The sequence below is a fragment of the Protomyctophum parallelum genome, assembly GCF_964188405.1.
Source record: "Protomyctophum parallelum genome assembly, chromosome: 13".
NCBI classification, from domain to species: Eukaryota; Metazoa; Chordata; class Actinopteri; order Myctophiformes; family Myctophidae; genus Protomyctophum; species Protomyctophum parallelum.
The window spans coordinates 32,624,458-32,639,347 of record NC_139708.1 but is presented as its reverse complement, the minus strand read 5'-3'; the positions used below and the strand labels follow the sequence as shown (position 1 = coordinate 32,639,347).

The following is a 14,890-nucleotide window of genomic DNA, read 5'->3' as shown; positions in this document are numbered from 1 at the left end:
AATTGCCTATTTTGCATATTGTCGCTGTCTGGTGGAAACCTTTGTTTGTCCAAAACCATTACTTTTCAGGAAAATGTGAAATGGTTGTGTTCCAGTGGATCCAATGTAGTTTGTCACAAGCTCTTGTCAATACTTTTGGTTCAGTAATATCATAAAACCCACTGACAAGCTCACAATGCATTACAACATTTTGATCAGCTATTTGCCACAGGCATTCGGTAACAAAACAATTTGAAATATGGAGATAAGGTTTCCATCAGTCACACAGTGACGATGTGTAATTTACCAGCATACTGATCTATAAACCTTTAATCTGTGCTAGTCTTAAGTCATACAGATTCATACTAGACTACACGTCACCTGCTCACATTAATTTGAATTTCAAGACCGATTTTGCAAAGGAAATTTCTTTCCCATTTTAGGATATAGACCAGGGGTGGCCACACTTTTTTGACTTGAGAGCTACTTTCAAAATGACCAGCTCAACAAGATCTACCCGCCATTGCTGAAAATACAAAATAGTTTAAATATGTAGTCTTTAGAATAGTGGTGCTGATAAGACAAATGCAATTGGAATGGGGAAATAGAGGGTGAGAAATGGAATAGGTAGGGTGTTTTTGTATTTCATAATGCTGGTAGTACCAACGTTTGTGCACAGCAACACTCTTGAAAACAATATTGCATTGTGGATTTGAGCTGACAGGCACCTTTTGATGTCAATCAATCAAGTCACCTTTAATTCAAGTGGCAGATGCCAAAAATGTCACGTGATCTACCTGCACAGCCTTTGTGATCTACTGGTCACCTTTTGGGCACCCCTGATATAGACTCATTGGGTTTTAAATGATAAATTATATCAACTACTTTAAGGCATTTTATTTAATTGAAGAAATGTTTTAGCTTTGTACAGGAGGAACAAAAACTTGAATTCAAGTACAATGAAAATGTACAGATTTCATTCAAATAAGCTCAAATTCATGAATTTCAGTTTACATTTCTTACAGGTATCAGTAATAATTACATTATGGTAACAGCACCGTATAGACATTGACCACACATCAGAGAGGGAGGGACACACATACAGTTTGTTTTCTGTCTGGCACAAGGAGTATTCACACAAACACCTGGCCACATTCATCCTGCACACATTTAAACTTAATCTCAAACAACTCATTCATCTCCCTTTCCACAGTGATATAGGTCTATCTTGTAAACATTGACAAAAATAGTTGTCATTTTCATGTAGCCATCCTATGAACAATACGTTTAAAAAAGTTATCAAACTGTTAAAAAAAAAAAAAAAGTTAAAATGGAGAGCTGGATATGTGAAGTCAAGCATCTTGAGTATCTCAGTCCAAGAAAAAAAACTTCAGACCCATCTTGCCGAGTGGTCAGTCCATCTGTCAGTCAAAGCCATGTATGTCCTGATTTGTCACGTCACCATGGACCAGCTCCATCTGGGCGTACAGGTTGAATTGCATCATAGAGTCTTCCTCTTATTGTCTCCTCCCTGGCTTTGACTGACATCTAGACAGACAGAACAGGCATGGTGAACAACTCACAAAAAAAAACTAAAATTGAAAGACCAAACAGACAACGACTACCGCAGAGATGGAATGACGGCTAAAATGGCTACGTACAGAGATGGACAGGCATGCAAGAAGCAGAAAGGAGGGTAGGGACAGGACACGAGACTATTTGGGAAACACAACTGCAAGTGTAGGAAGAGAGCAAATGGGTCAGTCCCAGAAGGAGGGAGAGAGGGTCGCGTTTTACCTGAAAAAGCGAGCTGCAAGTGAGGAGGCAGAGCAACCTGTGACCCTGACTGGAGGCTCTTATACAGATCTGAGGAGACAGGACAGGTGGCAACGAGGAAGGGATAGACACAAAGGAATAAGACAAGTGGAGGTGAAAGGAAATTAATGAAAGTTGAGTTTACACAAGGAAAAGAGATGGAGATAAGAGGGTGGAAGGACAGGAAAAGAGGGAAAGAGATAGAGGGTGGAAGGACAGGAAAGGAGGGAAAGAGCAGACGGAAGAAAAGAAAGGGGAAGTGGACACCGTTTTTGGGGTGGCGAAAAAGATGATGGATGACATAATGAGCAGAGGCCAAATGAGCCAAAGTATGGAAAGAAAATCAATGAAGAATTTCATTATAAATATAAGGAAATGAGGGGAGAGAAGCAGAGAGGAAGATGGGAGAACGTCAAACAACGAGGAGAAAAATCACATCCAGACAAACATACATATATAGCATGGTGAAACAAATGGATCAACCACGTAGGACACAAACAAGCTATACATGAGTACCTAAACATTACAAAAACGGACAGGAACAACAAACTTCTAATCACAGACACAAAGTCTAATGTGACAAAAAGATTGGATCATCAGAAGATTTGTTTAACAATCACCATGTCATTTGGTTTGGCAGTGTGTTACTTGTAATTAATCCACTGACCATTTCAGTGGTTGTTGCGTTACTTTCAGTGTAATATAATGCTTCTTATCAGTCAGTTAATGATACGGTAATGTGTATATTTGGTAGCCAAGATAAATTTCGGTAGAGGGGAATTTTAGAACAGGTCTGGGAAATGTTTTCTAAACATATATCAAGGAGAATTGAGGTTTATAATGGAAGTAGCTTGTTGTATGTATATACTAGTCACACGTCTTTTAGTCAAAGTTTTTTAACAGCTTCCCTGCGTAACCCACTATTCACACCTCGCCTATTCCTGAAAACAGGAAAACGTTTGGCGAAAAAAGCAGATCTAAAAGCTCACATTGCATAGTATTGATACATTGTGAGCTTATAGATCTGCTATTGCTAATGTACTTACAATACTGCTATTGTTTAAACAGTGAAAATAGGATTGCGTTAAGTACAAAGCCCTGTATGACCCCAGTCAATGAAGTATACAGGGAGGGTTGGTTACTTTTGGAATGCTATTCCTATGAAACGTATAATAACCATATACAATAATATTAGAAACAACCCTTAAAAGTGTGATATGCAGTAATGTGGCATGGATCCATGCTGTTATACTCACTCTGGGTCAGGGTGTTGAATGCTACAGTGCTACTGGCTGCAGAGACACTGGCCCCACTACTGGAGCCTGCGGTTCCCAGCGTAGGCAAGCTTAACAGCGAGGGGAACTGGAAGGGCAGGGAGACTGGCACCAGGCCTCCCAGCATCCCAAACCCCAGAGGAAGGGACGCAGTGGAACTGAGGAGACCCCCGGCAGCGCCTGCTGTGGAGACCTGAGGACGAACAGCAGGAGAAAAGAACAAAGTGTAATATAATGCTTGGATAGGTTTGCTAAACCAAGAATAGCTTAAAAACCTGGCGCTTTATAAATTCACACTTCAAGCACCTTAAAAGGTGCTTATTCAAGATTTTTTGCACCTACAATAGTAAGAAATATATATATATATATCATGTTATTGCAAGAGCACAAAATCACATTTACTCTTCATTGCCTATTTCGCTATAGCCTGACAGTCGGTCTGAATTTTCACAAACATTTCTTTAATGGCCGTGGCTAGCGATTCAGGAATGGAGCCAGGCTAATTCCGCCCTCCAACTTTAGCCAATTTTAAAACAAGCTATACAACCTTCTGTTAACTGGCAAGCACATTGAGATGTATTTTGTACATGAAATATAATGCATTGAAACCTTGTATCTCCATATTTAAACTTTTGTTTTTCTCCTTGTAAATGAATGCCCTGCTTCATCAATAATCATATGACAGTGTCCTACAAAAGTAGCGATAATAGCAAATCTACAAGCTCACAATGCAGGTTTGTAGATGTGCCATTTTCACTATTATTTAACAATATTCTTTTTAATGAAATGGCCAAAATTGGGATGCCAGGTTGAAAGTGATTAAATCTTTTAAGTATTAAGAGCTTGTGACTAAATAATAATCCATAGAAATACACTCACAGTTGTATGCTCAAGCAAACTATTGTCCGAAAGTTCTGTCATTGTTCCACTAAAGTGAAAGTGTCCTTGTTCAAGGCATATTGCACACCGCTTTATACTGCACACATGTGGTCATGTTAAAAAAAGTCAGGTTGCAAGTTGCATATAATGTAGCTCTGGTCCATAGCCTTCTACTGCTTCGATTCTGCCCTGCAGTAAGGCTATGGGACTATCAGTTTTAAATCTCAAATCGAAATCAGACCAGCCTCTCCTCTTTTGTGGAAATCTCACGAACGTTTGACCTACTCACCAATACAAAGACGTGTTGTGTCAATAGAAAGACTACTTTCCTTAGTGGACGCACTCTGAGCCCCCCACCACCCCCCTACCGTATAAACGGTACTTTTTGGCCAGAAAGGGATTTTTTTCACCGGAGGAAAAATATTCTCTATGAGGCAGTTCTCTGGGCAATATCGGTAGAGGGCGCAGCGGAGTAACTAAAATTATTTTTTTTCAGGTGGAAACAAAATCCCTTTGTGGCCAAAAAGTGTGGTGGGGGGCTCAGAGTGCGTCCACTAAGGAAAGTAGTCTTTCTATTGACACAACATGTCTTTGTATTGGTGAGTAGGTCAAACGTTCGTGAGATTTCCACAAAAGAGGAGAGGCTGGTCTGATTTCGATTTGAGATTTAAAACTGATAGTCCCATAGCCTTACTGCAGGGCAGAATCGAAGCAGTAGAAGGCTATGGACCAGAGCTACATATAATGATGCCATGAGAATACTCCTTAAACAACCCAGAGGGGGCAGTGCTAGCTAGATGTTTGTCACTGCTGGAGTGAGGACTTCTAAGAAATCTAATGTTTAAGTTTATGAAAAGGCTGGATGTGTCAACGAACAGTATCATTGTAGCGCTTTCAACACACCTGAGAATAAACATCATGCGTGTTCAAATTGCCAACAACACAAACCTGCGGTAACTGAGAAGAGACGGACTGCGAAGAGACAGATGTGATTGGCTTAAGCCCCTGAGTAGTCGCAACCCCTGCCCGTTGACGCTGGCCTTGGTTGGCTTGGCCGGCGGTGGTGGGGGAGGGGCTGGATCCTGAATGTTTGCTGTTGGATGACATGTTCGTAAGGCTGGTGCTGGTGGCGTTACTGCTGGGGGGCTTTTGGCCCACCTGGACCGGCTTGGCCACTCCGCCCTGGGCACCTGAGAACGGCAGGCGGAAGCCTATGGGGGTTTTGGGGGTGTATTGGTGCATGGTGGTGGTCATCTGAGACCTGGGATGGGGGGAGATGGCGGGGGAGATGGCGGTTGAGTTTGGGGGGCGGTGGGTGAGTTTGATGATTGGTGGCAGGCTAGTGGATTTGGTGAGCGTAGCCTGCATGGGCGTGATGAAGTTGGACTGCTGCTGCTGGGACAGGGTGGGCGAGGAAAGAGGGGAGGGCTTGCTGTGAGGGGGGAGCGGCAGACGAGGGCCCTGGGGGGTTTTGGGGGTCAGGTGAGAGGGCGACGGAGCGGTATGCGGCCGGGATGGAGAGGGCGATGCCATGATAAGAGCGTCACTGCTGTTGGCTTTAGTGTTATTGCTGCCTTTGAGAAGGCCCAAGGGGCCAGCGGGGACCCCCGCTTTGGAACCTGGGGGTACGAGGGGGGAGGCGGTTGGGGGCGGGCGAGCTTTGAGCTGGGAGGGTAAACCGGGTGTGCAGGCTTTAATGGCGGTCACTCCGCCGGGTCTCTGAGCATTGAACGGCGAGTGTCTGTGAGCCACGCCCTTCACGACGCTCATCCCTGCCACGAGGGGCGAGGAGGGAACGGACGGCGGCCGCGAGAGAGAGTTGGACGAAGGCGAGGAAGAGGTAGCTACGTAGTGAGGCACAGTCGAGCCCGGCGTGCTGATGGAGCCCTTCTTGTGCTGCTGTAGGAGTGGTGAGGAGTGGAGGGACGAGGGGGCGGCCGCCTTGGGCCCGTCCGGAGACGGGGGGCTGTCCCCGTGAGCCAGGCCCTTGGCTGCGTTGCTGAGGATGGCCAGAGCCTGAGAAATGGAGTCCAGGGAGGGCGCCACCAGGTCCTCGTCCAGGGAGTCCACACAGATGGGCTCAGAGGGCGACTGGGGCGGTCGCCTGGCAACCTGGCCTGCTGGGGACACGGTGGCACCCGCTGAGGGCGTGGTCCTCTGCTGAACCCAGCCACTCTCCTGGGGCCAAACGGTACATAGGAACCACCGTTAGTGGAAAGACTAGATCAACACAAAGTGACTGCTTGGTTCAGCAACTTAAATGTAAAATGTAATAGCTTAAGACTTAATTAGGTTGAACTATAAGACCCAATATATCTTTGATGAACAACAACACATAAATGGAAAAGGAGACAGAATGACAGGTCTGTGTGGATGTAGAACTAGTGATTCAATGTACCAAGACAACAGATAATTTACAGAGATATGAGACAACATTTAAGAGATCTAATTGAATTGGACCGTCTTTAACTAGAATTTCTAATCTATATATATTTTAGGACCTGCACGAGTGCACGTGTCCTTCTAAGCCATCACAACACAGGACATGAAAGTCCCAGTGGAAATATGAATCATCAGCAGACAACGTGTCACCTTGGGTTTGAGTCCTTTGGGAGTACTGGTGATCATCTTCTTCTTTGCTCTGGAGTGGAAGGACGACACGAGTATGAAAGAGATCAGGTTAACCAACCTTAATTTAATAGCTTTAGTTTTACATTTGTACTTTGATATTCTTCCTTGATTTATGTAATATAGTAAAATTAAGCCCAAACCACGTTTTAAGGTAAACCACACCAATGCAACTCATTGAGTTGCAATGAGTTGCATTGGGCTTAAGTCTATTTAAATTATTGCCCTGTATTATTCCGTTTTACTTTAGTGCATTGAAGGCTGGAGTTGCATACTAAATGTTGTTGCACCGACCTTGATAATAAAGGAATTGAATTGAATGGAATAATGACTCACGTGTTGCCTGTGAGGTGACCGTGAGCCATGATGCTCTCTTTGAACAGCATTCTGGGGAGAAAGAACCAACACATGTCAACCACTGCAATAAATCTAGAACATGTGACATCGCAGCTTAAGTGGTTAGGAGTTTCATGGGGTGTACTAGTAGTTGACCAGACAGCATAAATGCAACGTCTCTGGTTCGATTGTGTGTGGAGACTGTGTTGATTGATATTCCTCTTCTCTGGTCGGAGTTTCCATTGGATTGAAGTATTTTTAGCCTGTGCAGTACACTTTTAAAGGCACCATGGCCACTGTTCAATTGATGACACAAAACTTTTGTCATTGATTAAAGGTATATTCAGTGATTTCACTCAAAAATCCTTAGGTTTCGTTTTTGGCTGTGGGACCCAGCCTTTCGTCCAATCAGGATAGAGAGTAAAAAACGAAACCTAAGGTTTTTTGACCCCCAGGGGTTAACTGGGGACAGGGAGGAACTCCTTATATGGCCAGCACACTCTATAGTAGGGAGGATTATCACAACAAAACAAAAAAATAAGTGATATTTGAATTAAGTGAAATCACTGAATATACCTTTAAAGCAAAAAATAAAAGAATAAAAAACATTGTGTTATTTTAGATCTGCTTCGATATCTGCTGCTAATTGTTGCTACTTGCACAACTGACTGGGATATTCTGCCTTACTTTAAATATAATTTTGTCGATTATATATATAATTTGTATATTTTACATTGTGTTCTGTTATCCGACTTTGTGCTTCCTGTGTTGTGTTTATTTCTGTATTATGACTATTCTTGAAACTGCAAAACACTGGCACTCCTTTCATTTCACAAAGTCCTTTATGAAATGAAAAACCTGAAGTTGAAGTATGTGTTCCTCACTTCAGTCACTTGTCTGCTCCACTACTACCTGGTCAAGTGTTAGACACCTCAAGCTAATATATTAGATATCTGTGTACAATATCTGTGTACGACTGCTTCTGTGAAAATGCAATAAAACGTTAAAAAACAAGGGCTGCCTTGCAAATACAGAACATAGCCATACAGAAAACATATTATGGTGGCTCACTGAGCCACATACAATGGATAGGGCCGCCCGAGGCACTTTAATGCATATCATCCCCCCCCTCTCTCTCTCTCCCGCCTTTCTTTGTCCTATCTGAATACAGCATATAATGCCCCAAAAAAAAGAAGGCACATTACATAAGCGGATATTATAAATTCTGCTGACGCATATAAGAGCACATGCCAGCCTGCGCCCACCCACACAATCTTACCTGGCCTGCATCCAGCCTTTGGGCCAGAGTGGTTTGACTTCCGTCTCCATGAAGGCTTTGAGGTAGTCTTCTAGTGACAGCGAGCTCTGGCCTTCCAGCTCATAACAGCCTAGTTTCACACGCACCAAGTTACATAGAAATGACCTGCCAAAAACAACAGGGACAGTGAGAACAAATACACCCCACAAATGCGCACACAAACATGCATGCACACGCACGCACGCACACACACAAGAAACTAACCTGAGTTTGTCATCCCAGATGAACTTCTTACGAGGCCCCATCACCCTTTTCCCTGGCTTCTCCTCATCTTCCTCTTCTGAACCATTCTTCTCTCCCTCCTCAGATTGCTGCCTGTCAACACACACACACACACACACACACACACACAGTTAATCTCATGCCATAACTGTGTGGCGAGCTAATCTTGCAAACCATGGGTCTCATCAGCGCCAAATATCTTGCACAGAATTGCACATATGTTTTATACCTTTTTAAATATGTTGCTTTAATTTCATAATGGAAGTCAATGAGCCACTCATAGTACTGAAACCTTGCCCAAGTCATATGTCAAATATGTCATAGAGTAGACGACTGACGTCATAGACTTCAAGAAAAAAGTCTCTTAAGCCCCTTAATACTTTGTTGTATATGACAAATAGTGGAAGTAGCTGATCAGATTTCCTTCTCTATTTTTTAGGGTTAGGATTACTTAGTCGTATTCCCATTGGCCCTATACTTTAATGACCAGATTCCCCTGAGAACACTTGTAGACCTGCTACTTTCACCAAATGTACACCCCAGAAGTGAGGTGCTAGAGTTCAAGTGGTTCAAATGCCAGCAGGGATGAGGAAGTGGTCTTACTTTGCCACCTTGGCGATACAGTCCATGTTGTATCTGGCAATCTGCTCCGGCATTACACTGCACACGGCCAACTTCAGTTTCAGCAGAGGAGTGCGCATGCGGTCGTCCTGGGAGACAGGGAGAGGATGAGCACAGGCCCCAAATAAAAAAAGAAAACAACACATATGCATAGTACCCCACCTACAGGCCTATGTATAGACACAGAGCCAGAGCACCTTGAAACAAGAAATATGCCCTTCACCAAAGAAGATGGATAGGGGTTTATGTTTTTCAGAACTTTTGCCCCATCGTTGTTTTTCTTTCGTTTTTTTGTCTTTTTTTCTTGCCCACAATCAAGGGCAAGGGCAAAATGATATGATAACGCATATCTTATAATGAATTCTCCGTCATTAAAGCTTTTTAATGATATAAAATTATGTTTTTTGCTTGGCCATGCCTTTTCAGCGATCCTAGACATGTTTTGCACATGCGCACTGCCGTTCACTTCCTTGTTTACGGCCCGACTAAACTGTCTCGTCTCTCTATATCTACGGCGCACTCCATGGTTTTGATCAAAATGGCATGTTCCGTCCTCATATCTTGAAAATAGAAAGGAGAGGTCGCACAGCTCGTAGTCACGATGAGTTACCAAAAAAATGCCTTCTTAAGTACCCTGAAGTACCCTTCTTCAGGGTAAGTACCCTGGCAATTTGTTTGCCAAAACGTTGGTAACTCAATAAACAGTATTTTTTGCATCGTTTCTATTGTCAAGTTTGTCTCCCATGGTCAGCACCTCCCCACTATTGGTGTGCTATCTGCCCATCTGCTTGGCACTCTAGTCTAGTGCCTTTATTCAGAAAAATTCCCCGGCAAACAAGTAAGTGTACTTCTAAACTATCAGCTATATTGGATAAAAACATCCATGCACGCGAGCATGCATGCACGCACGCACGCACGCACGCACGCGCACACGCACACGCGCACACGCACACACACACACACACACACACACACACACACACACACACACACACACCTGGATGTTGAGGCTTAGCTTCTTAAGGCGTTTGAGGAGGGCCTCCTTATTGCAGGGCACGAAGGCCTCAAGGTGAGAGTACACAACAGCGCGCACGGCTGCTGGCTGTTCCTGAACCTGCAGCTCAATACTGAAACACAGATACACACACCCACGCATATATAGAGAGACATATACGATATGATGGTTTTGATCCATAAAAGGCAGACTTGGGTAAGGAGACTCACTCTAGTAGGATGTTGTTCATGTCCAGCGTGAAGAACTTCTTCCTGCCCTCGTCATCAAACTGACGGGAAGCCTGTCACAGGGGAGAATCATTAGAAAGACCAAGAGAGAACCGTAGTGGTTCTAATGATAAATACATTATGACTTGGACCCCTTTCATAAAGTTTGTGGAAAGTATACCTTTCACTTAGACCCATATTCCCTTGTACAATCTGTTACCTCACACCAAATCTGACATTGGGCGACCTCTGGTTAGAGGCCCTCAGTAAGTAGACAGTTGGATATAGAGCAATTTACTATCTAAACTGAAAGATGGATACAATGTATGTAACCTAGATGCCATACCCTGATGGAAAATGCTGTTTTACCCTTTTTTATTTTTTATTTACTTTATAATTTTTTTTGTTCATTAGTACTTTCAATACTAGTTTACTGATTACTTTTACTGTCTTGTACTGTCTGTCTTTGTTTTATTTGTCTTGTTCTGACCTTGAATGGGGGGGGGGGGGGATATTTACATGTCAGATACAACAAAATGTACACATATGTTTATTCATTGCTGCATCAATAAAAATAAAAATAAAATGAGCGGCCGTTTCCGAACTAAACTGAACAGGCTGTAAACTGACTCTGCATCTACACTGCAAGCTTTAAAAACTGATGCTGGTAGACAAGAGTCCCTTACCGCCCGCAGGTCCTCAATGCGTTTGGCGAGTGGGGCCGACAGGCCGCTGGGCAGGGGAGGAGGAGGCATCACCCCACCCTGTGACACCCTGCCTGCTGTTAGTTTATGCTGTGCTCCTGCCAGGCCATTTTCGCCCTGTGCCGGGCTGGAGGGCTGAGGGGAGTCCAGCATGCCGAAGTCCAGGTCTCCCATCATGTCCTGCAACATGTCGTTGTTGTTGTTGGCCGAGCCCATCAGCCAGTCCATAGTCGGGTCCGTGGTCAGGTCGGTCATGTTGAACTCGTTGCCAGTGGCACCGGCCGCCTTGGGGTGGGCGTTGACGAGAGTGCTGTTGTTGGTGTTGGGCACTTTAGGGTTGGGCCGTGGCAGAATGGTGGCCGTGGCAGAATGGTGGGCCGGGATCTTCTTGCGGATCGCGTCCTTCTCCCGGGTGAAGCGACGCAACATGTTGGCCAGGTGGATGGAGTCTTTCATCAGCTTCTTCCTCTTCTTCTTCTCTGGCCTGTGGACGTTCAGCACAATCCCTCTGCAGAATAGAAAGATTGAGAGGATGGCGAACATTTAGACAAGTCTCTCTGAAGTGCACGACTGCCTGGGATATTGTGACAGCTCCAGAGGGGAACAACGAGATATTAAAACTCACCCTGGCTTGATAATTTTGTTTCTCCTGGGTTTCTTGTCTTCCATGTTAACACCATCTGGCTTTTTCTTACGCTTCTTTATTACACGTTCTTCACCGTCTTGAATCACCTTCTACAGACAGAAGCATCACATTTATTTGTAACTAATGCTAATTTCAGTCGTATACAGCCAAGTTCGAGCAAAGCATTTTGATACATTTTGTATGTCAAAATACAGAAACTATAGTAAAATACGCACATCACTTCATGGAGGTGCTGGGTTCAAAATGTGACATAGGAAAAGAGAAGAAGAGACGTTTCGAGCCAAGGCTCTTCAGTTTGACCAGATGAAGAGCCTTGGCTCGATACATCGTCAATAAATTGACCTTTTGGAGCATATGAGTGTGCCTTCTCTTTTCCGATTTGTCAAAATAGCCTTTCCACCAGTGCTCATGAAAAATCACACTTCAACTGTGTTTAAATTAAATAAGCCTTATCACTGTAAATATTACTAAAGAATGGATAATTTATTTACAGAGACTAGTGTCTCTATCGTCTCTGAAGTGCAGACATGTTCATCGGCATGTCTCCTGTGCGTTCAGACATGAAGAACCCACCTTGAAGTGGTTTCCCTCCATGCTGAAGTCGTCTCCCTCAGAGTCAGAGGCTGGTCTGAACTGCAGGGTGCCTGTGTTGATGTAGAAGCCTCCATGTTTGGTGGTGAGAGAGGCCGGCACCAGCTCGTCATACTGAAGACGACAAGGACAAATCGAAATAACTATCTAAATATGATAAATTATATAAATTATTTAAAAAGAATTGCATTGCAACATTTGATATTCTTCGTGAAAATAGTACAGAAATGTTGGAATAATTCTTGATAAAATGTTTGAATTGCATCCATTAAGATCAAGGTCACAATTTAACCCATTCTGGGCGGGAACCCCTTTTGGTGTTTTAAGCATTATGTTATTGGCTACTTTAGCTATTGAAAAATAGCAGATCTCGTAGCGCGGCACTCAGTGCCGCACTACGAGCTTGTAGGTCTGCTATTTTTGAAAAATCGTGAAAATGTGGTGAAAATCTTTGAATATATATTCTTTCAGAACGAACGTTTTTAACTCAAATCTTTGCTTCTGGGGGGTCCCTGGAACAACATATTTTCAGATGGGGTCGGCGGCCAATTACATATAATTTCTGGGGTCCTTGACATGAAATTGTTTGAGAACCAATGACACCATAGTTTTTCTGAAAACTGTCATGATTTAGAAGACATTTGTAGAATCGAACTGTCGACATCATAATAAGATCCAAAGGGCTGCGCTCAAGCCCTGGCATTAATTATGAATCATTTACTGAATGATGCCACCGACTAGGACATTCATATTTATGATAGAGTGAAGTGTAGGTCAAAGGTGAACTCACAGCCTCTGAGTTATCAATGAATGGATCGGTCTCATCGTAGCCATAACCGATGTCAATGAGATCCTGCATTCTGTCTCTTTTCTTCTTCTTTGGAGGAACAACGCCCTGTAATCAAGAGTAACCACACAATGATCAAACACCTGCTGCCTGAGAGTATCTCTTGCAAGTATTCATTAACATTAGGGAAGGGAATTGATAAGATTTTATTGGTGCCAATATTTGATTCCTGATCATTTGATATTATTTAATAACTGTTTTATTATAATCTCCGAACGGATTGATTTATTGTCATGCAGACTAGGCGCGCTGCCTTTTCCCTTATGCCTAAACTTTTTGGGTTTTATTTTATTTTATTTGTACTATTTTGAAAAACATTTTAAAATAGTGAAAATAGACGTTCTGCATCGACACGGTGTGAACTTGTAGATTGGCTATTTGTTTTTCAAAGTAAGATAGGCACACATATAAGGCCCTATAGGTGTCTGACATCATTGCTCAGATACCATGCAAAGTGGGGTAAGTGGGATTACTGTGTATAAGGCTCATTAACTGCACTGTGTTGCCGAACAGATGGTGACACTTACATATTTGCTTTCAAACTTCTTGGCTAGAGCTTCAACCTCCCGCCTCTCCCTCTCGTCATCGGCAAAGGGATCGCTGGGGTCCAGGGCAGGTGTCAGGCATTTGGGGACAGTGGCTACTGGGGCCGGTGGCGGTGGGGGTTTTACCTGTGGTAGACAGGACCAAAGGAGAGAACTATAAGACCATCAGCTGAGAGAAACTTGATGATAGCAGAGCTGCATGTCAGAACTACTCAGTCTGTGCAACTTGCAACCGTTTACCCGACCAATGACTATTGACTACAGCTTTAGTCTTGTCACTACTAGGAGACTAGGAGAGCCCCTTTCTTTCTTTGTCTTTCACACTGACACACTACAGTATATCCCCGACGTCACGTTTCTACACTATATACATTCTGGCTCCAAAGCATCAGGCCTGTCCTGTTCTCATTGTGGTCTGTCTGTGGAATCTATCCATCTCTAACCTGAGGAGGGGATGGATGGACGAGCTCGCTGTAGTTGAACTCTGCGGACCCCCGGTCACTGGGCTCGGTCAATGAGAGGTTCAGACGCACAGTGGGTTTAGTTTCCTCCGGTTCCCCCGCGTCACCTCCGCCGAACGGACCTCCTGCTCCACCTCCTCCCGCGGACCCCCCTGCTGCTGCTGCTGCACCTCCTCCGCCTTCACCTCCTCCTCCATCTTTCTCAAAAGTGATCTCGGCCTCATCTTCACGGCGGCGTTTCTTGACATTAGACTCCGATGGTGCCGGCGAGGAGCTGCTGAAGGATGAGATGGTGACGAACGGTACTTTCCTCGGCTCTGCCATTGATTGATGCTGAGGTTGCGGTCGGAGCGCCGCCGCCACCGCTGCTGCTCTCCGTCCGGGGCGGGAGGGACACACAACGGGACAACCCGGCCGACCTGGCTGCTGCTCTGCCGACTGTTTGTGGAGCTCCAATTGGGAGATGATGGTCGACAGCTACAGCTAGCTACGTGCTCGGCTAGCTAGCTCCGTCAGAACATGGGCTGCATGCAGGGAACAACACAATGCCTTTTTTAATCGCCGCTCCGCCGTATTTAATCCATCTATTAGCCTCCCTTGGTGCTCCCCGGTGACCTACGAGGGATCCGAGTGGCAGTGTAATCCAGTTTCGGATGTGTCCATGAAAGAGTTGGCTAAGCTACCACAAGGAGCTATCCATAGTAGCCATCTTGATTCATTATTATCATTATTCAGAAACGGGGCGGGTGTGTATGAAAAGAAAGCGGAAACGGAGGAGACAGAGAGGAGTCTTCGCCAATCGT

At 44.3% G+C, this 14,890-nt stretch overlaps 1 protein-coding gene across 2 annotated transcripts; it reads right to left on the bottom strand.

Annotated features, from left to right (window-relative positions):
* Positions 1–809: 809 nt before the first annotated feature.
* LOC310869140 (ubinuclein-2-like) lies at positions 810–14,878 on the bottom strand. Of its 2 annotated transcripts, XM_083779740.1 has the most exons (17): positions 14,070–14,878; positions 13,609–13,752; positions 13,025–13,129; positions 12,217–12,348; positions 11,623–11,732; positions 10,980–11,505; positions 10,297–10,367; positions 10,070–10,199; positions 9,055–9,161; positions 8,434–8,544; positions 8,191–8,334; positions 6,912–6,962; positions 6,540–6,588; positions 4,896–6,125; positions 3,051–3,261; positions 1,777–1,845; positions 810–1,527 (listed from the first exon to the last, which is right to left on the bottom strand). In XM_083779740.1, exons 1-17 carry the CDS (start codon positions 14,409–14,411, stop codon positions 1,481–1,483), a joined length of 3,579 nt encoding a protein of 1,192 aa, XP_083635866.1. In that variant the 5' UTR covers positions 14,412–14,878; the 3' UTR covers positions 810–1,480. The 2 variants fall into 2 exon arrangements, with proteins under 2 accessions (XP_083635866.1, XP_083635865.1); XM_083779739.1 differs by lacking the exons at positions 1,777–1,845; positions 13,609–13,752; positions 14,070–14,878 and having other exon boundaries at positions 13,025–13,117.
* Between the last annotated feature and the right edge of the window lie 12 nt (positions 14,879–14,890).